Source organism: Budorcas taxicolor, chromosome 4, assembly GCF_023091745.1.
Source record: "Budorcas taxicolor isolate Tak-1 chromosome 4, Takin1.1, whole genome shotgun sequence".
Taxonomy (NCBI): domain Eukaryota; kingdom Metazoa; phylum Chordata; class Mammalia; order Artiodactyla; family Bovidae; genus Budorcas; species Budorcas taxicolor.
The window spans coordinates 47,312,264-47,340,234 of NC_068913.1; the positions used below are offsets into that span (position 1 = coordinate 47,312,264).

The 27,971-nt window shown below is 37.8% G+C and overlaps 1 protein-coding gene across 1 annotated transcript in view; it reads right to left on the reverse strand.

Annotated features, from left to right (window-relative positions):
- The window catches only part of ORC5 (origin recognition complex subunit 5), a 75,179-nt gene extending 50,167 nt beyond the window's left edge, over positions 1-25,012 (reverse strand). Inside the window, exons 1-6 of the mRNA XM_052638870.1 lie at positions 24,877-25,012; positions 21,064-21,156; positions 18,354-18,554; positions 13,442-13,516; positions 7,943-8,054; positions 1,295-1,425 (exon numbers count right to left, since the gene is read on the reverse strand). Of these exons, the coding sequence (XP_052494830.1) occupies positions 1,295-1,425; positions 7,943-8,054; positions 13,442-13,516; positions 18,354-18,554; positions 21,064-21,156; positions 24,877-24,948 (684 nt within the window). The 5' untranslated portion in view covers positions 24,949-25,012. The remainder of the gene's footprint in view (positions 1-1,294; positions 1,426-7,942; positions 8,055-13,441; positions 13,517-18,353; positions 18,555-21,063; positions 21,157-24,876) is intronic.
- Positions 25,013-27,971: the final 2,959 nt, after the last annotated feature.

The following is a 27,971-nucleotide window of genomic DNA, read 5'->3' on the forward strand; positions in this document are numbered from 1 at the left end:
TGACCACTGGAAAAACCATAGCCTTGACTAGACGGACCTTTGTTGGCAAAGTAATGTCTCTGCTTTTGAATATGCTATCTAGGTTGGTCATAACTTTTCTTCCAAGGAGTAAGCATCTTTTAATTTCATGGCTGCAGTCACCATCTGCAGTGATTTTAGAGCCCCCAAAAATAAAGTCTGACACAGTTTCCACTGATTCCCCATCTACTTGAAATCTACATCTAAATCAGAAGAGGCCTACAATTTAAAAGTTCCAAAAACATACTTAAGGTGAACATAATTTCTCCTATATTCTATCTCAAATACACACTGAATCCCTCTAAGTAATATTTTTCAGAGCAAAGAAAAGAACAAAGCAAAGAAAATATATCAAGAGAATCTGTTCCTTTGAAAGTTCCATTTTCTAATCTTAGACATTTTACCATCTTGTTACATGGAGATAAGATCTTAAGTATTATTAAAGATTTTAAGAAACCAGATATTCTTGCCTACTCCCTTATGGATCCACACAACTAAACAACAAAGATCAAAATTAAGTTAAATATGAAAATTAATTACATTTTCCAAACTGCCTATGAAGTATAAACAGCTATTCTAATGTTTTTAAAAAACTTTTTAAAGTAACCATTTATATAAATTCAAAGTAATCATTTATACAAAGATTACTAACTCAAGGTTAGTGGCTAAGGAAAGACCTATATAAAGCTTCTGACCATATTCAAGAGCATCTAGATTTCAGGTCACTATCAATACATGTGCTGTTGTGTCCTACTCTTTGCAACCCCAAGGGCTATAGCCTGCCAGGCTCCTGTGTCCATGGGGATTCTCCAGGCAAGAATACTGGAGTGGGTTGCCACGCCCTCCTCCAGGAGATCTTCCTGGCCCAGGGATCACACCCAGGTCTGCACTGCAGGAGGATTCTTTACCGTCTTGAGCTACCAGAGAAGCCCTGGTAACATCAATATATATTAATACAAAATCCTGAAAAACAATTGTTAAAAAAATTAGATATACAATTGCTTATTAAGTTTTCCCATTCTCTCTGTTAGTCTTCATTTTAATTTTAATAAAAATTATTTGTGATTAGAGAAAAGAGAAAGGAGGAAATAAAAAACACACTCCTAAGGATATATGAAAGTAAACAACTAAAGATGACTGAAACGTTTCAGATCAGGTCAAAATTTGTACCAACCCACAGACTTCTATTTCCAGAATAAATTTTTAGCGTCTAGCCTATCTCACACCTTTTCTACATAAAAGATGTACATTTTACTTAAGCAAAATGCGAACTCACCAGATGCCGGAGCTCTTTCAAATCTCGACAGACAGTATAGAAAACTCCAAGAAGAATGTTAATGTAGGCAGCATAGAAATCAGCTGAATACTCTGGAGGATGATCATGAGACAGGATCTTCTGCAGGTTCCCTGTTCACGGGACATAAATGAACAGAAATGACTGACCTCGCACCCTAGTCCTATCTTCTAGCATTTTATAATACAGGTTTAAACAATAAACACACAGGTTCAGCAATTATCAGCAATAAAACAGTTACAAGATTAGGATGTAAAAGTAATACAAGTTTTGAAACTGAGGTAAAAGAATCATGAATCTAATGTTCTAGAAAAATTACTAAATTTTACCTGACATATATACTAAAAAATGACATCAAAAGAAAATCACAAGAACCTTATAATAGGCAAAGCAACATCAATATCAAGAGCAAAAAATAATACGGACTTCAGTAATTTTTCCAATTACATAAGTCAGCTAGGTAAAAACAAAGAGGTACTATATAAATCACCACCAAATTGGAAAATGCGCTTCATTTTTTTGTAAAATAAAAACAATTCAAGAATTTTTCATGAAAATCTTCATCTTTACTTTGTCATTCCCTTTTTTATGTGTTTTCTTTCTACAACTTTGGTATCTTTATTTCTTTTATCTTACTCTCATACAGTATCACATGTTTAGAATTCTAAGTGAAAGTGAAAGTTGCTCAGTCACGTCCAACTCTTTGTGACTCCATGGACTATACAGTCCATGGAATTCAGGCCAGAATACTGGAGTGGGTAGCCTTTCCCCCTTCCAGGGGATCTTACCAACCAGGGATCGAACCCAGGTGGCCCTCATTGCGGGCAGATTCTTTACCAGCTGAACCACAAGGGAAGCCCAGGAATATTGGAGTGGGTAGCCCATCCCTTCTCCAGGGAATCTTCTGACCCAGGAACCAAACTGGGGTCTCCAGCACTGCAGGTGGATTCTTTACCAACTGAGCCATCAGGGAAGCCTTTAGAATCCTAAACTTATATTTTATTCTGTTAGAAATGTAGTATTGTAGAAGCACAGGTAAAACTAAAAAGAAACCATCTATTATTCAAAATTTCCCAGTTTATAGCACCTGACTGAATCAGTCAGTCATTTATTCCTTATTGCAATCCCCTCTGACTTCTTGATGTGATGGTCTCTTTAGACTTCCCAGTTAAGAGCTCTTTGACCAAGACTAGCACTGTAAACCTCGGAGAAGGCAATGGCACCCAACTCCAGTACTCTAGCCTGGAAAATCCCATGGACGGAGGAGCCTGGTAGGCTGCAGTCCATGGGGTCGCGAAGAGTCGGACACGAGTAAGCGACTTCACTTTCACTTTTTACTTTCATGCATTGGAGAAGGAAATGGCAAGGCACTCCAGTGTTCTTGCCTGGAGAATCCCAGGGTCGGGGAGCCTGGTGGGCTGCCGTCTATGGGGTCGCACAGCGTCGGACAGGACTGAAACGACTTAGCAGAAGCAGCAGTACTGTAAACCTAGTTCCACAGGGTTCAAGACTATCACAATACTTTCAAGTGAAAATTCTTATGGAAAGCTCTGATCAAGTCAATTTCCTTTTTCTTAAGAATCCTTCTGAGTATTTTTACTACGAATACTTTGCCATTTACCATCAGACCCTGACTTTAACTGTTCTCTTTTTCCTCACAGTCAGTCAGGTACATAACAATACATATAGTCTATCAATGGATACTAATATACAGAAATTCAGAAATAGTTGTATTAACAGGATCTGCTAAACAGGGCAGTTGGCCAAACAAAATGCCAAAAACCAAATAAACAAAGTCCCCCTTCCCAAAAGATCATTTTAAAGCCTATTCTCATGCCTAGAATGTTATCCTGAAGGAATTCTAAACAGAGATTGTTACTAGATCTGCAATTTTATATCACAACCACTGAAAAAAAATATACAAAGTCCAAAATTTGACTTTGAAGCCTATGTATTTTTACACCTAATAGCAATTTTAAATTTAATGTTACCAAGTATTTAAAACATAAATATTTGATACACTAAAAACTTGAAAAAAGTACCTTAAAACTTGGAGATAAAGGTATTTATATATAAAAGCTGACAGATAACTGGATGGATGGAAGAAAGAGGGACTTCTGATTCCAGTCATGAGGGAGTATTTCCAGTTCAGAAATACTCTTCTATAAATAAACAACTAAAAACTGGACAAAATATAGAAAACAACTATTTTCAGACGTCAAGCAGCCAAGAACTCTAATACGAGAAAAGGGAAATGAGGTGAGTCTTACCATCAGCCAGGCTTTCTAATGAGAGGAAACTTTACAATAGTGGTACAGTAGAGTTGCAACAGGAGCCCATTAATCTTAGCTGAGTTGAGACAGAGGTGAAAGTAGAGAAAGCTAAGGGTACTAGAATATACAGGGTAAAGTTCATCAGAGAAGGACACTATGCAGAGAAAGAGCCCCAGAAATCTGCATTAAGTGTTGCCTTTGATTCTTAGCTGAATGCCAACATTTACATGCATGCTGCTGCTGCTGCTGCTAAGTTACTTCAGTCGTGTCCGACTCAGTGCAACCCCACAGACGGCAGCCCACCAGGCTCCCCAGTCCCTGGGATTCTCCAGGCAAGAACACTGGAGTAGGTTGCCATTTCTTTCTCCAATACGTGAAAGTGAAAAGTGAAAGTGAAGTCGCTCAGTCGTGTCTGACTCTTAGCGACCCCATGGACTGCAGCCTACCAGGCTCCTCCGTCCATGGGATTTTCCAGGCAAAAGTACTGGAGTGGGTTGCCATTGCCTTCTCCTATTTGCATGCATAGATAGAGTAAAAGCTCAGAAAAACAAGCAAGAAAAACTTCTGGGGGGAAAAAACAATTATTGGAGAGCTGTAGGTCAAACAATCTCCAGAGTTCAGACAGGGATATAATCTGTTCATTTTTCCCACCAGTAAGAATAGAGAAATTATACTAAATACACTGAGCATCCAGCAGAGAACCCAAAAGGACTTAAAAGTATTTTAGAAGTGGAACTAAAATTTGCCCTGAACCCTCTCTCCAAAAGAGCTTAAAAATAACTTCAAAAATAACTTCAAGAGGGTCAAACATATCTTCAAGTGATTTAAATGCTTAACAGAAAAAAATCCAACACGCAACAACAACAAATTTAATATCTATCATTCAATCAAAAATTACTAAGCACACAACAAAGTATAATGGATTTCCATAAAAGAGAAAAATCAGTCAATAGAAACACGATCACAATGAAAGAGGTAATTGAATTAGTACACAAGGACATTAAAACAACTATTAGAAATATACTTATATGCTCAAGGAGATAAAGGAAAACAAAAGCATAATGAGATCTGTAAACAAAAATTCCACTGGATTCAGAAGTCCCTCAGTCGTGTCCAACTCTCTGTGATCCCACGGACTGCGGCACTCCAGGCCTCCCTGTCCGTCACCAACTCCCAGAGTTTACACAAACTCATGTCCATGTCAGTGGCGTCAGTGATGCCATCCAACCATCTCATCGTCTGTCATCCCCTTCTCCCGTCTTCAATCTTCTCCAGCATCAGGGTCTTTTCCAGTGAGTCAGTTTTTCACATCAGGTGGCCAAAGTATTGGAGTTTCAGCTTCAGTACCAGTCCTTCCAATGAACATTCAGGACTGATCTCCAAAGGACTCTCAAGTCTTCTCCAACACCACAGTTCAAAAGCATCAATTCTTCGGCCCTCAGCTTTCTTTATAGTCCAAGTCTCACATCCATACGTGACTACCGAAGAAACCATAGCTTTGACTAGACGGACTTTTGTTGGCAAAGTAATGTCTCTGCTTTTTAATATACTGTCTAGGTTGATCATAGCTTTTCTTCCAAGGAGCAAGCATCTTTTAATTTCATGGCTGCAGTCACCATCTGCAGTGATTCTGGAGCCCCCCAAAATAAAATCTCTCACTGTTTCCATTGTTTCCCCACCTATTTGCCATGAAGTGATGGGACCAGATGCCAGGATCTTAGTTTTTTGAATATCGAGTTTTAAGCCAACTTTTTCACTCTCCCCTTTTACTTTCATCAAGAGGCTCTTTAGTTCTTCTTCACTTTCTGCCATAAGGGTGGTGTCATCTACCTATCTGAGGTTATTGATTTCTCCTGGCAATCTTGATTCCAGCTTGTGCTTTATCCAGCCCAGCATTTCACATGATGTACTCTGCATATAAATTAAATAAGCAGGGTGACAATATACAGCGTTGATGTACTCCTTTCCTAAATTTGAAACAGTCTGTTATTCTATGCCCAGTTCTAACTGTTGCTTCTTGACCTGCATACAGATTTCTCAAGAGGCAGGTCAAGTGGTCCGGAATTCCCATCTCTTGAAGAATTTTCCAGTTTGTCCTGATCCACACAGTCAAAGGCTTTGATGTAGTCAATAAAGCAGAAGTAGATGTTTTTGGAACTCTTGCTTTTTCTATGATCCAATGGATGTTGGCAATTTGACCTCCGGTTCCTCTGCCTTTTCTAATTTTCTAATTTGATCTCTGGTTCCTCTGCCTTTTCTCTTTCTCTTTATCCACTGGATTGCATAATTGCAGACGAAGACACTTGTAGAGAAAAGGGTCAGTGAACTTGAAGACACAGAAACAAAAGCTAAACCAAATAAAACACTGAGCAAAAAAAGATCCAAAGTTTAAATGAATAAATAAGAGATTCAGCAGGAGAATATCAAGAGATCTAACGGTCATATAATGCAGCCCCGGAAAAAGGTGGCGGGAGCAGAGGGGACAGATGAAATGTTTTTAGAAATAATGGCTGAAAAATTTCCAAAGTTGAAACTATACATTCATTATCCAAAAGGCTGAACAAATCTCCAGGAGGGTACATGATGACAGATATTTTCCACCTTGCCTTTTCAGTTCTGTAAAGCCCAAACAGTAATATATGTAAAGTGTAAGATAAAAATTGCACAAAGGTTGCGAGGTGGGAAATTATAAGTCACTGAGATTTTCAGATTGTTTACTAGACCTTAGTATAATTTATTCCAAATGATTGGAATTTAGTTATTCCAATAACTAAACCAAAAACCTGACTAACTGTACTATAATCCAACTGAAGAAAAAAAAAAAGAATTACCAAAAGATGAGCAGTCTGCCTGTGGGAGAGACCAGAAAACAAGAAATCCACATTAGGCCCCAGTACTGCTATGAGGAAAGGGGGTCCTGAACGTTGGATAACATAGTCCTACAGATGACATATGTCTCAAGTTATGATTGGATGACTCAGGCACTAAGATTATCCTTTTGCCCAGGTTCCATGCTTACTTATTCTGGCTATAATTTGGCTTATCAATTAGTACTTTTTTTTTTAACATTTTCTTGTATGATGGTGCTTTTGAATTTTTTTAAAAAATGGTATGTTAAAGGCTCTAAAATTGCATAACTAGATGAACTTGGTTTCCATATCATACTTTTCAAAAATCTACACTTTGGTTTCTATATCATACTTTTCAAAAATCTACACTTTCCTATACTTTAAAAAATTAACAAGATCACTTTAATTATGTCCTCAAATTGTCTCCATCTCTGCTGCTTTACATCCTAATTTTTAAAAAAAATCACAATTCATGATAACATACTTTAATTTCAACTTCACTAGAAAACTAGCATTTCAAAATACTTTTTCAGTACTTAAACCTAAAATAGTTCACGAAAAACTTTAACATCTAACAGTCATGACATTAAATACAAAAAAACTTTTTAATGAAATCCTTTCTTCCTACCCTTTTCTCCTTGTGATTTTCATAGCCCTATTAAAAATAAGGGCTCCCTTCATCTATTTCGGGCTTCTTTTTTCTATCTCAGTTAATTAGCAAAGGCAGGAGGTGTTACTTGACTGCTGTGTTCTTGTGAAAACAGGCCAATCTGTGTTGATCTTAATAATCAATGTTTATAGCTGTTAGTTCAAAGGGACAGTGTTTTGAAGCCAAGGTCAAGGAATGGTATCTTTTTCACAGCCTCTAACCACCTTATGCTTAAGTTATAATCTTTGAATCAGAAGTATCATATTTGTACAGTAACAGCACAGTATTAATCTACAAAACTACTCAGAAACACAAAAAGCTATTGTGCTTTTCCAAAGATAAAAATCATTAAGATCTATGAAATTTAAGATTAAGCCCACACACACAAAAATAAGGACTAGCAGTTGCTACTGTAAGAGTTACAGTAATGAAAAATGAGATTTACAAAATTAAAAGATACATTCTGGGTAGTACTTAACTCAGGCACGTGGTATATGAACATTTCAGTACAATTTTAATGTGCTTTGCTAACTTAGTCTGATTTTCACTTGTAAGGATATTATAATCACAACATATATATCTTACTGTCCTGACTAAAAAAATGTGAAAATACACCATTAGCATAAATACATGAGAAATGCTCATTCAAAAAAAGTAATTATAAGAGAACCACCTCTCATAGTTCCAAAATAAAATCTCTATTAAGTGCAGAAATATAAACATTTATTTGACATTGGCAGCAAACCCTAATAGATTAAGACATCAAGGTATTCTCATTTGAACATGCTAGCTTAATCTTTAAAACAAGAAAAAATATTTTACTGAATATCATTAGTCAAAACAATGTATTCAATTTTACCTATGCTATAATCAGGGAAATACAAGACAAATGGCTCAAAGCATCCGGTATTTGGACGAAACTTTTCCCAAACAATTTCACTGAGAAAGATAACAGTCACATTTCTGTCAGTCTGTAAAAGAGAGATAAATAAAAGTAAACTTGCATTAAAAAATCTTAATCAGAACAATAATTCCATTTGAATTTTTCTTTCAAAATAAATCCAGCCAAGTTCTAATATACAGCAAATTATTTGCATATTAATAAGCCATATTTAGAAAACCTAATCAAGGAGCTCATCTTTATATGCAAATTTTCCTACATAATTACTTAAAATTTCCATAAAACTTTCAGGTTAATTGACAATTCAATTACATGTAACACTAGCACAGTCACACAAGGACTTATTTTATAGAAATTAAGAAACACATCTGCTTGAATGATTAAAATAAGACCTTTTTATAGGTGTTTTCAAATCATATACTTAAATAACAAACCAAAAAAGGCAAAACTGAAATGGCTATAGCACCCACAGAAAAGAATATATTTGTTGAAGAAGACGATGAGCATACATTAAAAACACAAACAAGAATGAGTATCCAAAATACCAATGTTAAGTAAACAGACATCTTTTGAAACTATAATATTCTAGAAACAACATTAAGAGAACAAGCTCAGTGTGTATGTCATCCTTCTACACAGTGGCCATGAATGCTAATTCTAATGCCTGAATTTATCTGTAGACACCTCTGCATTCCCAACACAAATTCTTATTCTTCTCATGTTCTTTTGGATGTCTCCTCCTAAGTTGAGTAACAGATATGATATCTGTTTTGTTCTATAACTATTCTTAGGACCAAATCTCTTACACTATTCTTTGATGGTGATTTACTTTTATAGTTTCTAACTTATGTGTAATCTTTTATTCAGATTTTCATTATTCATAGAAATATACTTCTGGCTGACAAAGGTAGTTAAGTTCAATAAATTAATGACTCCATAGAAAATGTAGCATCTTCATGAAAGAGAAGATTTTTACTTTCAAATGCTTTTTATCTTATTAATTTTTAATAATTCCTGATTTCTATAGAGATAAAAGGGCATGCTCTAAACACAATCTTCATCACAAAGCACTGAGCTGCTTTTGCTCTAAAATATGATTATTCAAAAGCATTTTATAAAGTCAGCTAAAAAATACTGAGAGGTTAAAACATAGAGGCTATTTATCAGTCTAAAAGGACTTTAAGTTGGTTTTCATCTGTTCATCTGAAAGCACTTTCAACTACAGTGATATAATTTAAACTTCATTTTACTCTGATAAGTATTTAATACAAAAAGTGGGAAATGCTTTGGCTATATTTCTTTTCAATGACATACACATTTAAAAATCAAGCATGTTTTCAGAAACATCAAAACAACAATTTTCTTCTCTGGTGGAGCTGAGCTTACTATGAATCATTTCATTTTCTTCAAATAGCTTCTATAACTAAAAGTAAAAAGAGTGAATGGCCTAACTACTGTGGTGGGATGCATGATCACCATTACTAGGCACAGAGGAAAATAAGGGAGTAAATTTAACCGAAAGGCAAGAGGACAGCAAGAATGCACTCTGGCTACCAGAGAAGGAGTCCTTGAACAAAGCAATGGGAAACGGTGGATGAATACAGGCAAAAACAAAAATAAATCCCACAAACTCAACACAACACAACACAACAAAAAGAGAAGAGGAGACCTCTACTCAATGAGCACAGATCCTTGGTGTCAGTAGTAAACTGCCAAGAAACAATTAAACTGGGAGAGGCTAGACTACATGAGAAGACTTCCAGATTACATCACCAAGAGTCATACTTACTTTTCTCCTGTCTTCTCCACATCTCCACCCCAAAACTATTAGTAAAAGTAGATTTTAGGAGTCAATCTTAAGCATACAATGATTTAAGTGGCAATCAGTTTAGAACTTTTAGTTACTCAAATTTGAGTAATGCATTTAACTTTTAAAGGTGGAAAGGCTCTAGGCACTGTCTCCCCAAATATTTACTTAATTTTTATTATCAGCTCAGTCGTGTCCGACTCTTTGTGACCCCATAGACTGCAGTATGCCAGGCCTCCCTGTCCATCACCAACTCCCAGAGTTTACTCAAAATTCATATCCATTGAGTGAGGAATGCCATCCAACCATCTCATCCTCTGTCGTCCCCTTCTCCTCCTGTCTTCAATCTGTCCAGGGATCAGGGTCTTTTCCAATGAGTCAGCTCTTCGCATCAGGTGGCCAAAGTATTGGAGTTTCAGCTTCAGTATCAGTCCTCCCAGTGAATATTCAGGGCTGATTCCCTTTAGGATTGACTGGTTGGACCTCCTTGCTGTCTAAGGACTCTCAAGAGTCTTCTCCAACACCACAGTTCAAATGCATCAATTCTTCAGGACTCAGCTTTCTTTACAGTCCAACTCTCACATCCATACATGACTACTGGAAAAAACACAGCTTTAACTAGATGGACTTTTGTTGGCAAAGTAACGTCTCTGTTTTTTACTATGCTGTCTAGGTTGGTCATGGCTTTTCTTTCAAGGAGCAAGCATCTTTTAATTTCATGACTGCAGTCACCACCCACAGTGATTCTGGAGCCCCCCCAAAATAAAGTCTCTCACTGTTTCCATTATTTCCCCATCTATTTGCCGTGAAGTGATGGGGCTGGATGGCAGGATCTTAGTTTTGTGAATGTTGAGTTTTAAGCCAACTTTTTCCCTCTCCTCTTTCATCAAGAGGCTCTTCAGTTCTTCTTCACTTTCTGCCATAAGGGTGGTGTCATCTGCGTATCTGAGGTTACTGATATTTCTCCTAGCAATCTTGATTCCAGCTTGTGCTTCATTCAGCCTGGCATTTCTCATGATGTACTCTGCATATAAGTTAAATAAGCAGGGTGACAATATACAGCCTTGATGTACTCCTTTCCTGATTTGGAACCAGTCTGCTGTTACATGTCCAATTCTAACTGTTGCTTCTTGACCTGCATATCGATTTCTTAGAAGCAGCAAACTCCAGCTCACCAGCAACAAGGAGCAGAATGATGTGGTGGAGGAAGATGGTGGAGTAGAAGGAGGTACACTCATCTTCTCCTGTGAGAACGCCAAAATTACAACTCTCTCCTGAACAACCATCGACAGGAGAATGTTGGATCCCACCACAAAAAGATACCCCACATCCAAGGACAAAGGAGAAGCCCCAGCAAGAAAGCCGGAGGGGCGAAACTGCGTTTAGAATCAAACCCCATACCCACCAGAGACACTCAGAGGGTTCAAACAAACCTTGTGTGCACCAGGACCCAGAGACCCCACAGAGATTGAGCCAGAACTGTGTTTGAGTGTCTCCTGCAGAGGTATGGTCCACCGTGGCCTACCTCAGGGGCAGGGGCTCTGGGTGCAGCAGACCTGGGTATGGCATAAGCCCTCTTGGAGGAGGTCGCCATTAACCCCACCATAAAGCCATCAGAACTTGATAGGGCTGGGGAAACAGACTCTTAGAGAGCACAAACAAAACCTTGTGTGCACCAGGACCCAAGAGAAAGGAGCAGCGACCCCAAAAGAGACTGACACAGACTTTCCCATGAGTGTCCAGGAGTCTCCAGCAGAGGCATGGGTCGGCGGTGGCCTGCTGCAGGGTTGGGGGTATGCAGTGCAGCAGTGCATGCATGGGACCTTCTAAAGGAGGTCGCCATTATCTTCATTACCTCTACCATAGTTTGGCCTCAGGTCAAACAACAGCGAGGGAATACAGCCCTATCAACAGAAACTTGTGTTGAAGATTTACTGAGCATGGCCCTGCCCATCAGAACAAGACCTAGCTTCCCCCTCACTCAGTCTCTCCCATCAGGAAGCCTCCATAAGCTTCTTATCCTTATCCATCAGAGAGCCAAGAGAATGAAAACCACAATCACAGAAAACTAATCAAACTGATCTCATGGACCACAGCCCTGTCTAACTCAATGAAACTATGAGCCATGCCTTGTAGAGCCACCCAAGACAGACAGGTCGTGGTGGAGAGTTCGGACAAAATGTGGTCCACTGGAGAAGGGAATGGCAAACCACTTATTATTCTTGCATTGAGAACCCCATGGACAGTTTAAAAGGCAAAAAGATAGGACACTGAAAGATGAACTCCTCAGGTCAGTAGGTGTCCAATATGCTACTGGAGATCAGTAGAGAAATAAGTTCAGAAAGAACAAAGAGACGGGGCCAAAGCAAAAACAACACCCAGTTGTGGATGTGACTGGTGATGGAAGTAAAGTCCGATGCTGTAAAGAACAACATTGCATAGGAACCTGGAATGTTAGGTCCATGAATCAAGGCAAGTTGGAATGGTCAAACAGGAGATGGCAAGAGTGAACATCTACATTTTAGAAATCAGTGAACTAAAATGGACTGGAATAGATGAACTTAACTCAGATGACCATTATATCTACTACTGTGGGCAAGAATCCCTGAGAAGAAATGGAGTAGCCATCATAGTCAACAAAAGAGTCCAAACTGCAGTACTTGGCTGCAATCTCAAAAACAACAGAATAATCTCTGTTCATTTCCAAGGCAAAGCATTCAATATTACAGTAATCCAAGTCTATGCCCCAACCAGTAATTTTTATTATAATGTCCCTTAATATTATACTTAAATAATAGAGACATAAAACTAAGTAGGTATAAACTACTTATGTTCAAGGTATTTATAAAGTTATAAAACCAATCTTTTAATTTACAAGTTAAATAGAAGACTATAAAGCCAATAAAACTTAAATTAACATTATTTGAATATGATGAACATTACTGTTTTGCTTAAACTAAATCTTTGCTCACTTCATCAATATGGTACTAACAGGAAATAGCCTTTTGAGTTTAGTATTCCTATACCAACTGGTATTGGTGAAAACTGAACTCTCTCACCAATTTCCTTTACTCAAACTACTATAAATTACTATCTGTTGTTGCCATTGTATTATTATTTGGTTTTCACCTGACACATATGTTGATACACAGTAAATTTATCCCTTTCTTTTCTTATGAAGCCATGACAATTAGAATTAATATTATTCAGTGCCAATACGATTTTAAGTTGAAACACAAAGCTGGTTCCAATAACTGAGAGGCCATGAGACAGAATGTCAGATGATCCAGAGCAGACCTATCACTCTATTTTATACTTCTGAAAAGAAAATTTTAAAATTCTTGCAGACAGTTCAAAGTCTAGCCTTTTCCCATCATTTATTCTAGTAAATACCTAAATTCTTTTAACAGAAAGTAGTGTTAGCCACTTCACAATCAAAAGTAAAAGCTAAATAACTGAAGAATGAGTGTGATCAAAGCACAAATTGATTAAACTTTGAAAAAATCTTCAACTTCACTCATAATAGAGAAATGCATATCAAATTTATATTAAGAGATTATTTTTCAGCTATCCAATAGGCAAAAAGAAAAAACTGACAACACATATCTACTGATTAGGCCGTAGGGGAAAAAGATTCACAAATCACTTACCAATTCTTGTAATCTAAGAAATCCAGGTAAAAGGTTTGCTTCCATATCTCTTAGATACTCGGCTTTATCCAGAACCTTGTTTAAAAAACCACAGTGTCAAAATCAATTTTAAAAGTCCTTTCACAAAGCATTTACATAATATAATTCAAGATTTGAACCTTCCATGTTAAAAAATGTGACATGAATTAATATTTTAAATGGTATTAAAATTTATGGAAGACATTTCAAATAAGTCAATAAGTCTACTAACATGTTTTAACCCAAATTTTAGAGAATAAGTCATAATTACACTTAAAAAGGTTTTAAAGATAAACTATCAAAAAGATAGTGAATTAAGATGTTAAGGACCTTTTCTTATAGGTATACATGAAATAAAACTATGTGCATTTTTATGTCACTTACTAAAAGATAAATGTCTACCACATACCAATAATTACAAAGCTTTCTGACCTGAGAGAGAGAAGAAAATTCTAAATTTCAATATGTAAAACTTTACTTGCTTGAACTTTGTGAATGCATGCTAAACCCTTTAGCTAGAAAATCAAAGATGTTAAGAAAGATTAAATTTTTGTTCAGTGTTATGATAATACTACTGGGATTATGCTACAAATTATAATCATTTACATTAGGAATAAAATTAAAATGCATAAAATATAATATTATTTCCCTGAATAATCCAAAATGTTTCATATCTGGTTTGCTGATTAATAGGCAGCTTGAAACAATGTATGAGAGTAATCAACTTAAGATATTTCATTTGTAATTCATTTAGACAAAATAAAGCTATTTACTGCTAAAAAGAAACAAATTAGTTTCTCAACTATGTATTCTCAATATGCAATTTTCCCATCAATTTCCATTTAAAACTCTCTAATACAGGACACAGATTAATTCAAATTAATTGGTCCATTTGTACGCCCATTTTAATTCAAAACACAAAGCTGAGGCAGTAATAGTTCATTCTTCTGAGTTAACATAATTAACCCACTGGTTTTATAGTATTTTAATAAATGATACTTCTTCAAAAGCAATTATCAAATAACTAATACTCAAGTTAAAATTTTAATTCAAATTCAAACATTTAAAAAAATAATTTACATGAAAGTAATCTAATAGATTTGATTTGTAAGGATGTTTACTAACTAGAAAACATTCTCAAACATCTTTCTGCATTATTTCCTAAGTGCTGAATCTTACCAATTCATATATTATATAACTCATATTCTACAAAATTATTCTAAATGTTCTATGCTAAACACCTACAAACTTTTTCACCTTTAATGTTTAGTCATCTAACAAACAACATTGAATGCCTACACTGATCCATGTGGCCTGAAAAATGAGCTGGGTCCCACTGATTCCTCATGGCTCTTCACAGAATATTGATCCCTCCTCCTCCCTGAAGACACAGCTTTGAAACTCTACTTGTTGGAGTCACCCAACACTCTGGTGTCGTTCCTCCTTGTTCTTTAAATGTTACAGTTTCTGACTATCACGTTTCTAACATAACTCCTATATTTTTTGCATATTTAAAAATCTACATAAATGACCTCCTGATATGGTAGACTGTTTATTTCCTTAAATCCCTCTCTCCTCCAATGATCCTGTTGCCTATCCTACCCAGTAAAAGATCAACTTATATTCTGTATCACTGGCTTTTGAAGTGTGATCTGTAGGCCCCTGTAAGGTGAAGGCAGGGGGTGTGCTGTTTCTGATCCTCTATCAGGTTGGTGAGGTCAAAACTATTTTCATAATAATACAAAAATTGTACATGCCTTCTTCTACCACAGTGATATTTGTACTAATGGTAAAAGAACCAACTGTGGGTTAATTTAAGTAGCCTTAGCATAAATCAAGGTTGGTGCCAAACTATTCTAGCAGTTGTTAATTCTTTACTATGTACTTACTCTAAGATGGAGCAGATGTACTTTTTCCTATTCCTCCTAAGTAAAATTAAGAATCTTGAGTATTACATACAAAACAAATAAGGCTCTGAAAGGTGGAAAGAAGGCAAACTAGCTAGGGACCTCAGGACCAGAAGAATGACAACTCACTTCGTAGGGTGAATTGTCTAAGTTATTTTCTCGCCTCACGTGTAGAGCTGAAGAAGCCTACAACACAGAAAGGCCAAGGAGAAGAGACCAAAAGCACTCCAACAAAAGCCTACTTTTTCTAGTCAAAGGTCCAGGAAAAGGGAAGCCTAGAGAGACTTCCAAGACTATTCGCTAAGTTTTATTTGTACATCAATGATATCTTCTGTCTCCTAATTTCTTCACTACCTCAATACTGGAGCACCACAGTACTCAGTCACTGGACTCAACTCTTTCCTAACTCTCTCACTCTGCTGGTGACCTAATCCTATCTTGCAGCTTAAAGTATATGCTCAGAAATCCAAAATGGCATTTCCATGTTGGACCTCTCTTGACCTCAGACGCCAAGTGTCCAAGTGCCAACTCAACATCTCTACTTGGACTTTACGTGCCCAAAACCAAATTCCTCGTGATTTTCCCCCAGCAAGACCCCATCTGCTGTAGTTTTCTTCACTCAGATCATGACATCATTCCTTCAGCTGCACAAAAACTTCGTAACTAGTTTATTAGTTTCCTAGGGATACCATAACAAAACTCTGCAAACAGCGTGGCTTAAGAGAAACTTCTTATCTCACAGTTGTGGAGGCTGTAAGTATCATATCAAGTTGCTGTAAGTATCAGATCAAGCAGGGCCGTGCTTTCTGTGAAGGTGCTAGAGAAGAAGCTGTATCAGGTTTCTCTTCTAGCTCCTGATTAATTCCTTGCCTTGTGGCAACATACCTCCAATCTTTATGTGGCACTCTCCCTGTGTGCATGTCTGTCCCTACATTTCTTCTTTTTCAGTAGGACATCAGTCATATTGGATGAGGGGCCCAATCCTCTAGTATGACCTCAACTTAATTAGAACCACAATGATCCCATTTACAAATAAGGTCATATTTTGAGGTTCTAGGGGCTAGAACTTCAACATACTTTTTGGAGGAAACTTCAAAAACTTCTCAGAGGAAACATTAACCCATAACACTAGTCTGCATGCTTCTATCTTGTACTTTTTCTTTCTCAGCATTACCCCTCTCCCCTCTTACTTAAACTATTCCAGCCAAAATGGCCTTCTTGATACTCCAACTCTGTATGCTCACATAAATCTCTCTGCTTGGAATACTCTTTTTTTTAGATATTTTCATGGCTTGCTCCTTTCTTCTGTCCAGTTTCAGCTCTGTTATCATTATCTCAGTGAGATCTTTTCTGCCCTTCTCGCTTAAAAAAATAACTATTTTCCCCTGCCCAGCTGATTCTGCCTTACTCTAATGTACCACATCCAACATACTACATATTAGCTTGCTTATTATCTACATTTTTCAATTAGATTATAAGCCCCAAGTGGGCAAAGACTCTTTTGTCCCTGTTCTATCTCCAGTATCTAAAACAGTGCCTGGGATATTTGCATAAATAAATTAACAAAATTAAAAAGTGGAAGGAACTGTTTTATACATTTAAGAAGATGCAAGAATGCATAAAACTTAGTCCTTTCAGTGAGTTTATAACTTAGCTGTTATGAGACGGTATTATATTAAAATTTAATTTCAATTCTGGAGATAATCATTTTTAAAGTAAGATTAAAGTATTATAAAAAATTCACTAACATAAAGCACATTATATACTTTCAGTTGTCTGCTAATTATTTTCAAATTGATGTAACAAGTTAAACTCAAACTAAGTCAATCTAAAATCAAATGATCTTTCCCAGACGTACCCCATACACAATTGACAAATTTGACCTTTGCTGTTTCTTACATTTATTCTTTTCTGCATTTTCTACCCCAACTCTAATCCAGGCCCAAACTGCCTCTAATGAAAACAGTTACAAGAGCCTCAAAACCATTTAGCCTATGTCTTTCAATTCCCTCCAATCTATCTATTCAACATGCCTTCAGAGCAATTTTCCTAAAGCATGTTTGTTGCTCTAGTAGATCTCCCTCTCACTGCCTAGGAAACGAAATAAGGCACATTAGTATAGTTTTCAAGACACTCCATGGTCTGCCTCCTCCTACTTTTCTAGTCTTCTTTGTCTTCCCTCATATTTTATAACCTACAAAGACCAGAGTATTTGGTATTTCCTAGACTCCATTCCCATCTACATGCCTTTGCCTAATTCCCTTCATCTGAAATTTCTCTTCTTTATTTTCTTCCTAATAACACTCTAGTCATATTTTTAGCTCCATCTCAGATGGTATCACCTTATGAGGCTGTACCAGATGTCCCCGGATCAGTGCTTTGCCTATCAATGTTATCACTAATCACATTCTACGTGTAGTCATATATGAGTAAATCATAACTCTTCTACTAAACTGAAGCTCCCTTTAGATAAGCACTACATCTACAGACTCATAGACATAGAAAACAAACCAGTGGTTACCAGTGGGCACAGGGAATGAGGAAGGGGCAACATAAGGGTAGGGGATTAAGAGGTACAAACTACTACATATAAAATAAATAAGCTACAAGGATACAATGTAGAGCACAGAGAATATAGCGAATGTTTTATAATAACTATAAAAGGAGTCAGTTCAGTTCAGTCGCTCAGTTGTGTCCGACTCCTTGCAACCCGATGAATCGCAGCATGCCAGGTCTCCCTGTCCAAATCAATGTTTCAGGTGTACTACACTGTACACCTGAAACTTCTATTATATTGCACATCAACTATACACACCTCAATTGAAAAACTATACCTCAGTTTAAAAAAACAAATATATCAAACATTTTTTATATCACATAAGCATCTACAATGCACTGTACATAATGGATCTCAAAAAAAAAATGGAAACTGATTTAATAGATCAGTTTTCAAGTAAGAGATGATATAATGAAATTAAATTACTTACAATATATACAGTCTGATCCTTGAGATTTTCAGCTTCAGTTATTTGTTTAAATAAGCGAACAAAGTCATTAAATATTTCACAAGTTATATGAGTAGAACATTCACCCTCTGAAGAACTAAGATGATTCAATTTGTTTAAAATTTGTTCCAAAAGCAGTCTCAAGGTAAAGCACTCAACACAATTCACAAAGACATGTGGAAGCTGAAAAGAAAAACAAAAAGTGTAAATAGAAAACACACAAACACAATAATGGCTTTGCTGGATATCCCGTTTGCCCTTCTGAATCTATACCCCACCATTCTCCAAACTGCTCTGTGCCCTCCGAGGCTGACCACTACAGACTGCATCGCTCAGACTCTAGTTTTTCTGGATCTAGTGGATTCAGTCAATGGGAAGAACCAGGAGACAGACGAAAAGTGGTGAGAGAAAAAACCTGAGTATTCCCTTGACTCCCTCTCCCATCCCTCAGTGGCCCAGAGCTTGACAGTGGCTCCATCTTCTCCTAAAGGCTGAGCTGGGCAGCCCTTGTCACAGATTACACCTCTTGCTGGGGCCTTTACAGTTCCTTCTGATGGTCCATTTAAGTCTGAGGGAGCTACAGGCTCTCAGCACATCACCATCCCTTACTGGTTCCCTTAACATTTCTTCAACCTTTGTAAAACAGTCCCTCCGTTAAACTCACTTCAATTATTTGAATTTTCATTTGTCTCCAACAGGGATTCAAAGAAAACTTGTAATTTCTTCTAAAGAATTCATAAAAAGAACCCCAAGGACATGTGAATGTTAAAATTCTTAGTAAGAATTTATTTATAATTTTAAGATAATATTTTTAATGATGGACACATCTAGATTTAAAAAAATGCTAATTAAAATTAAGAGTTAGAAACCATGGTAATCCACCTGCGAGGATTGAGAATGAACTTTTCATTTAAACAACTACCAAAATGGAAGTAACTCCAGGAGCAATGAAGAAACAAAAGACTTACAAATGTAGTCTGCTCTCAAAATGAAATCACAAAGCAGTACTGACTGCTCAGAGGCGTGGCACCTGTAACTATTTTTGGTCTTCCCTGGTAGCTCAGTGGTAAAGAATCCACCTGACAAGGCAGGAGATGCAGGTTCAATCCCTGGGTTGAAAAGATGCCCAGAGTAAGGAAATGGCAACCCACTCCAGTATTCTTGCCTGGAAAATTCCATGGAGTGAGGAGCCTGGCGGGCTACAGTCCATGGGGTCCCAAAAGAGTCAGACATGACTTAGCGACTAAACAACATAACCAGTTTTAGTGACGCTCTATAAACCTCACCCAATGAAGCTTTTCTTTTCCAGAGGAACAGTGTAAGTAAGGCTACAATATATTTACTTAGGCACAATTTCACCAGCATTTTCTGACATCCTTTACCGCCACTCCTTTATGAACTAGAGTCCACACTAACTCTGTTATGAGTAACTGTCTTGCTTACTGCTGTGTGCTATCTATGGCCTTTAATGGCAACATATCCTAAATGTCTCTTTGTAAAGTTGTACAAAAAGTCGTGATAATCATCATTTATTACAATGATTAACTAGCAGCAAAAATCATGATACATTAAAAAATGAAATACAGTCCTTAAATATGGAACTTTCGTATTCACTTTTCATGCTTTTATTCAAAATACATTATTTTTGGACACTTCCTACAGGGACTTACAAACACAAATGCCTGAGCCAGGACTGTGTGCACTCCATGGTAGGAGAGGTGCAGAGAATGAGTGTAAGAAAGTGATTCCAAGCAGAGGGAGCAGTGTATGCCCAGGGTTCAAAGTAAGAAACAGCAAGAACTGTCAATACTCCAGTATGCCACACAAAACACACATACTGTGAGCTAAAGTTGGGACCAGGAGTAGCAAACAACAGCCTGTTGATATATAAAGCTCTATGAGAACACAGCTAAGTCCATTCAGATAGATACTGTCCACGGCTGCTTTCTTACTAAGGAGGAGTTGAGAGGTTGTAATAGAAAGTACCTGGCCCACAAGCCTAAAATATTTACTATCTGGCCATTAAAGAAAAAGTTTGCCCATCCCTGGTTTAGGATACAAAATGAGGTGATGCAATAATCATGAGTAATAGCATCTAACCTTTACTGAGTGCTTACTATACACTAAGTATTGTGGTAAGAACTTGTCATATATTAACTCACTAAATTCTCACAAAAATTCCAAATGTTGTTGCTATTAGCCCCACTTTTCAGATGAGGAGAGCACTAAGGGGTGAACCTAGAAGAGGAACATAAGCCTACTAGATTCTGTCTGAAATTCTTAGGCATTACATCACAAAAGATAAACTGAATTCTGCTCACGGAGGGTCTTATGTACCGGCAAAACACCTGAACATTTTGCTAAAGATCTTATTTAAGATTTTCATGGACTAGCTGCAGGGTGAAGAACAGACTGCACTTAGAAAACTGTTGTGGAAATAAATGAAACAAACACAATTAATGAAACTCAGAAGCAATGGCTATGATTAAAGCTACACAGAGTCAAGATATTAATGATACAGAATCCACAGAACACGTTTACTATTCAATTTACTAAGAGAGTGAGGACAAAGAAAAGATTACAAAATAAATTTGGACAAACATAAGTTTAAACTAAACATCTCCAAGATCCCTTCCATTTCTAGGAGTCTAAGAATAAAAATCAATTAACACTGAGCTTGGGGTAGTCTTACCTCTAAACTTCTCAACAAAGTTTGTGTTACATAGGTCTTTCCACTGGCAGTGTGACCATAAATAAAAATAGACGGAAAGCTGAAATGATGTCTCTAGGGGAAAAAAGGCAAATATCAATCTGCACACACAAACATAAAATAAACATTTATCAACTTGTGAAAGTTTTACATGATAAATTATTTAATCCAAATTTTTTCAACAGTGAGCATTTAGTGAATTCATCATTATACTTTAAACTTAAATTCAACTCTACTCTTTCTCAAAATTCCGGGAAAAATCATATTTGGCCTATGTATTATATATGACATATTACTATATATATATCAGTTCAGTTCAGTTCAGTCGCTCAGTCGTGTCCGACTCTTTCCAACCCCATGAACTGCAGCATGCCAGGCCTCCCTGTCCATCACCAACTCCTGGAGTTCACTCAGACTCGCATCCATCGAGTCAGTGATGCCATCGAGCCATTTCATCCTGTCGTCCCCTTCTTCTCCTGCCCCCAATCCCTCCCAGCATCAGTCTTTTCCAATGAGTCAACTCTTCGCATGAGGTGGCCAAAGTACTGGAGTTTCAGCTTTAGCATCATTCCTTCCAAAGAAATCCCAGGGCTGATCTCCTTCAGATATATATATATATATATATATACACACACACACACACACATACATACATATATACACACACACATATATATATACACACATATATATATACTTAAATATTTTATTATTATATAGATATATATATGTGCTTGTTTTTTCAAATTTATGGGAGATTTAACAGATTTCTTTAAGAACAATTCTGATCATACTTCTTTTTCTTAGCTCTTTTTTATAGAATCTAAGTTCACAGGCTGTAACTTCACTGTACATTTTAAAGCTCTGAAACTAAGCATACAGAATCACAGGGCTAGAATTTCAAGAATCCCCTGTTCTAAGGAAAACTTACAGAATACTTCTGAATTATGTATACTACATTTACCCTGGCCTAAATGTATACATATCATCATTGTTTTCAACAACCAAATCTACACAGCATACATTTCAACATCTATTCCCAAGATTCTCCTGCAGTACATTATGAGTTAGCAGCCTAGAGAAAAGTAAAAAGTGTCAAACATCTCTCTATGGTCTGGTCAATATTGCAAATATGCTTCATTAATTCAGTGAACATTTATTAGACAACAACTAAACACTGAAAACCATGATGCACTAAAGAGTACAAAAATCAGAGACAAAATATGCTTTGAAAGAATTCACATACACTTAAAAAATAATTACAAGAAAATTGGGTGACAATTCAAGTTCCATGAAAAAGTAGAGTCTCTATGATCACCATCTACTACTACAACAGTACATTTGACCCTTGAACAATACAGGTTTTGAACTTCCTGGGTTCACCCATACATGGATTTTTTTTCAATAAATATATGGAAAAAATTCTGGAGATTTGCAACAATTTGTAAAAACTCACAGAAGAACCACATAGCCTAAAAATATAGAAAAAATTAAGAAAAAATTAGATATGCCATGAAGCATAAAATATATATAGATAATAGTATAGCCTTACAAAGTCATAAGGTGAGGGATATTTAATATAAAATTAATAATGTATTAGTTTTGTTTTATAACTTGGCTTTCAAAGGATTACAGTACCATACAGTATGTCTGTGTTTCCCAGACTCTCCCTTCCTTCTCTCCCTCTCCCTCTTTCCCTTTTCTCCACCCTTCTTCCAATATGTATAAAATGCCCAATGCTTTGCATTATTAAGACAATACTGATGTACATACTGACAGACAATTCATCTTGTAGACAACGTAACTCAGTTTAGTACTGTGAATGTATTTCTCTTTATTATGGTTTTCTTAATAATATTTCCTTTTCTAAAGCTTACTTTATTGTAAATTAGAACAAAATATTATACATATAATACACAAAATATGTGTTAGTTGACTGTTTATCTGTAAGACTATTAGTAGATAAGTTTTGGGGGAGTCAAAAGTTACACACTGATTTTACACTACACAGGGGGTCAGCACCTCTAATTTCCACATTGTTCAAGGGTTAACTGTAGTCACAGACATTTATTACATTCTAGCCACCAAGTTACAAATTTCCTTTTTGCAAGACAAAGGAGGAACTCAGTTTATACAGGAAAATATTAATGGCAAATGCCTATGGCAATAGCAGCCCAATAAACTAAAAATGGATGTTCTAATTCATGGATTCTTAAGTTTATACATAAGCATCTTGCAAATTAACTAGCTCAAAAATTCTGTCTCAAGAACTAAATGCAAGCTTTCTGAGCATCTCTGCTATCCAAATACTATATTTCACCTTTCAAGAGAAGCTCAAGATATTCATTAGGACACTTTTTCAAGCTACACTGAAATTCTCAGTTTTTGGAATCCTGCCATACTTGTCTGCATCCAAAAGGTGTTTAATAATACTCCACCTTACATCATCTTTTCTGTGTTACCCAGAATTGAACTCTTGCACTGTTATTTAACCTTTCACCTTCATAAATCTAACATAAACTAATAATTCTGGATGTGGCACTGTGCCTGGAACAGAGAAGGTGCTCAGTAACAATTCCCTGAATACATAAATGAGTCTGCTTAGAAATATGAACCAGTTTTTTTTTTTTTTTTTTACAAATCTTTGCATCTCCCACATGCACTGCACCTTACAGAAAAGTGCTATTAAAACTGTTAAACATGATTTGTTTCTCTGATCTATACCAAATCGATACTACTCATCTCTATTTGCCAACATTCATTTTCAGGAGCACCACTTCTGTTTGGAGAGATCTGGGTATGTAACTCCAGGGAATGAATGCATGAGGTATAACCAAGAAAACGTTTCAGTGATAATATGGGTAACTACGATTAACTAGAATATTGACTGAGGATGCAGTCATTGACATCTTCCCTAACTAATGCGCCCCTTTAGGAGGCTGGTACTTTTCCACTAACACTTCACAGGCCACCCTAGGCTGCCATCCGGCTAGTTGGATGAAAGCAGTCCTCAAGAAAAACCTGAAGCGTAGGGGGAGTACATGAGTATGACTCTAAATTCTCATTTACTCTCCTTCAGATGAGATCCGAATCTGATTAATCCCAAGTCTCATTCATGAATCTGAAGCAAAGGCTCACTAAAGGCCACCAGAATATACTTTAAAAGTAGATTAAAGTATTCAATTGATGAATGCAAGCTCCTACGGAAAGGACTCCCTAGTGGCGTTCATCCAGAGGAAACTTAACCTCTTCTCTTAGGCATCACCCGAACTGCTAGTTAAGAAGCCAAGACTGCACCTCTTTCTGTGCTTTAATAACGCTGGAAAAGCCGCTGACGTTTTAAACCAGATGCACTACGATGGACCTTACTGGCCTTCCCAGCAATCACCCATCCACACAGGACTTAGAGCAACTACCTCACTGAAACGGAGGGGATTCAGATTTGAGTAAGTAACACTGTGCAAACACACCTGTTGGATAAAATCCTATACAGCTGGGGTAAGAAGCACCTTTGAGTTGCTACTCTGTATTAACGCTCTCTCAAAACTGGCGTGTGTAAGAAAACATGCCTGGGCCAACGAGCCCTAGTTAGAGGGCCAGTACAGTTCAAAACACTCCTCAGAAGTTACTTTGGGTGAGGAGTGGGACAGACCTATTACATCCCCTGTCTAAACGCAAACATAGTCTGTGGCCCCTCAATTCGAACGAAAATTTAAAAACTGGAAACTGTCGCCAAGACCATGAAATTCTTTGCCTCCGGGATTTAGAAGAGAAAAGATAGCTGGACGACAATACCTCTCCAAACAGGGACTGCAAGGTGGACACTTGGGACTCGCGACAAAGCACCATATTTTCCAGGTGAAGCATTCTGGCAGCTACGAGAGGACAGAGAAACCCGTGGCCAGCTCCGGGTCCAAAAGCCTAGCTTCACCTACACCAGGGTCTCCATGCTCCCGCCGGAAACCGGACTCGCGGGCTTCTGGGAGGAGCCGGCGTGGCCGAGCGACGGCGTGACGTCAGCGCGCAAGAGGAGCGTCGACCCCTCCCTAGTCTTTCAAGGCCCGAGGCTGTAGGGCTTTGGCGCCACCGAGGGGCCGTTCCGCTCCTATATTCTTGTGGTGGGCATCTAGGCCTGTGGTCTTTGCCATCTAGAAGTTGGAAGAACGAACAGAGGCAGTGCTGAAAGGAGCTGAGGGGACCCCGCAGGCTCCCAGTAAGCAGAGAGCCCGTGGCTTCAGTTTTCCCGCCTATAGGCGCCAAGTTTAGAAACCTTTAAGTGATGGATAAGTTTGTCGTGTAGCCCCACCCATGAGGGAAAGGAGGTTGTGAAGCGTAGGCCCCCCTCCACACAGGCAACTGAGGAAGGTGGGCTCAGTTGACCAATATTCTCAAAAAGTGGGTTTTTTTTTTTTCGTCAGGAGGGTATGGGAAATTGGTCTCCAGTGCAAAAAAAAAGACTAATAGCATTGAACAAACAATTTTGAATTAGTAGCCTTAGTGCAAGCCTAAAAGCGAGAACATCTGGTAATGCCTCTCCTCCTCAACGTGAGGAAGTTCTAGTGTGAGTTGCTGAAGGCAACAAGAGTGAAAGATAACGTTCCTTTTAGCATTAGGCTGTTTGTGGAACACTTACTAAAAACCAGACGCTAAAAGATTGTGAAAATAAACAAGTATAGAAGCAGACAGAAATGTGTGGTAAAAAGAGGGTTTGGGGTCCGAAAAGCTGCTGGATTGGGGCCATTAGCTCAGAGAGACCTTGGAAGAGTTGCTGAACCATTCATACTGCTGTCCAGCCAGGTCCTATGGGCCTCCTATGCCCAAAGCATTTCTGTGTCCCCCATTTCCTTGATAACAGAAAATATCCTTCATTCAGCCTCCATGACCATGCCTGAGTTCTAGTGGGCACATTCAAGCGGTTGTTACTTAGCCAAGGTAGGTGATGTGACCCCAGGGAAAAACAGTCAAGGGCAGCCTTGGGACCAGGTCCTGTTTCCCCATCAAAGGACTCGCACAACATTTTAGGCATTTTGCAGATACTGAACCCCACTCCAGCTGGGAGAAATAAACAGTTAATGATAGTAGGCTGCCCGTTAGCTTTTTGACCCCAGACCAGTTGGACCTGAAGGTTGATAATGCTGGTGCCTACTTAACCTCACTACCAACCCATCAGAAGAACGTCAGCAAGCTGCTCACACTCTCTTTGAACAATTACAATAAAACTTCTCACTATCTTCCCCAAGTTGGGACACAACAGTTTTAAAGGCATTAGTCCACTGCCCACCCCCACAACTTTGCTTGACAAAGTAATAAAGCTATCCTTTCCTACTTCACCCAAAACTCTGTCTCTGAGATTTGATTACACTGGTGAACAGAGAAGATGAGCTTTCAGCATCAATTTTGGTGCCCAACATGGGGCTCAACTTTGGAACACTCCCAGGTTAGTGGGGTGGGGTGGAGGGGGTCCATTGGCTTGATAGACACTGTGAGGTTTTCTCCACACCAGTCTTTTTTGAGAGAGTGGAGAATTGGAGAATTCCTTGAGAGGCCAGATTGCCTAGAACCCTTGCCTTGAAAGGCAAGGCCTTAGTTGTACCCTGTCCTTGCAGCTGGAATTCTGAGGTGGGAATACACTGCGGAAAAGGGACTGCCCTATCAGCTGCTGAGATCCTTTGTGCTTTGAGGATGCTCTTCCTCTTGCCTGGACTGCACCGGACTTCCCACTCTGAGGAATTATTTTGGGGAAACAGAAGGTAGCCTTCAGGACATTCCATCACCTCTGCCAGCATTTTGGTAAGTCCCCCAGTGTGCACGCTGAGGTCACTCAACCTGGTCCATTTAGGGAAACTTTGGTCCATTTTGGGAATCTTGCTTGGGGATTTTTTCAATTAGGACTATTGTTCAGCATCTCTGTACAGAGAATCTGAACTTTCAGCCTCAATTTTGAATTGTAAACTTCTTTATCTGTAAAAAGGAGATAATAATGGCTGGGTTATTGCTAGGGATAAAAGATCATATACTTAGTGCCTGATGTACATAGATTTAAGTCATGGATGTCAAAATCAGAATCTTGTATTTGTGACAGCCAAAAAGATCTTTTGATAATCATGGTCTCCTATAACTTACAGCTAGTTAAAAATCATATATTTAAAGCAATTCAAATGCAATTGTTTAAGTACTTTAAGAAAGAATTATAAAAGGTACAATGGGACCATCCATCAAATCTTGCAGTATCTCTTCATCCACCCTCTCTAGATGGGGTTATACATTTCCATAACACTATCTTTGTAACATTCAACAAAATTGTAACTAAATAATTGTCTAAATGTTAGTGTTTTATCTCTAGATGCTTTATAAGGGCAGGAAACCCTGTCTTCTTCACAGCTCCATTTTCAGTATATACTGTACTGCCTGGGACATACCTGTTAAGCAATCAGTAAATAATTTGTGCACCTGGCAGGGAGTGCCTTACTGCCTAGACAGATTTAGGAAAGTTTCCCAGAGGAGGGAACTGAGACTTAAGAATAAGGGTTCACCTGTGAGACCGCAAAGGGATTCTAAGCAAAAGAACAAAAAAGACAAGATAAAGACATAAAAGGAGCAAATAGGCAATCCCGTGCCAGGGACCAGCAAGTAATTTTTCAGAATAAATCTACAGAGTGGCAGGTGGTCAGGCTGGATACAAGTGCATGTTATACTAAGAGGACTGAACCTTGTATAGGCCACAGGGAGCCAAAAAGCAATTTTAGGCAAAGAAGCAAATGAACACTTGACTTTAAGGAAGTTCCTTTTGACTATAGCATGGAAAATAGAATCAATTTGACTACAGCAAACATCGAAACAATAAATGATGATGGCCTAAACAAAAGGAATGGGAAACGAGGTAACAAGGA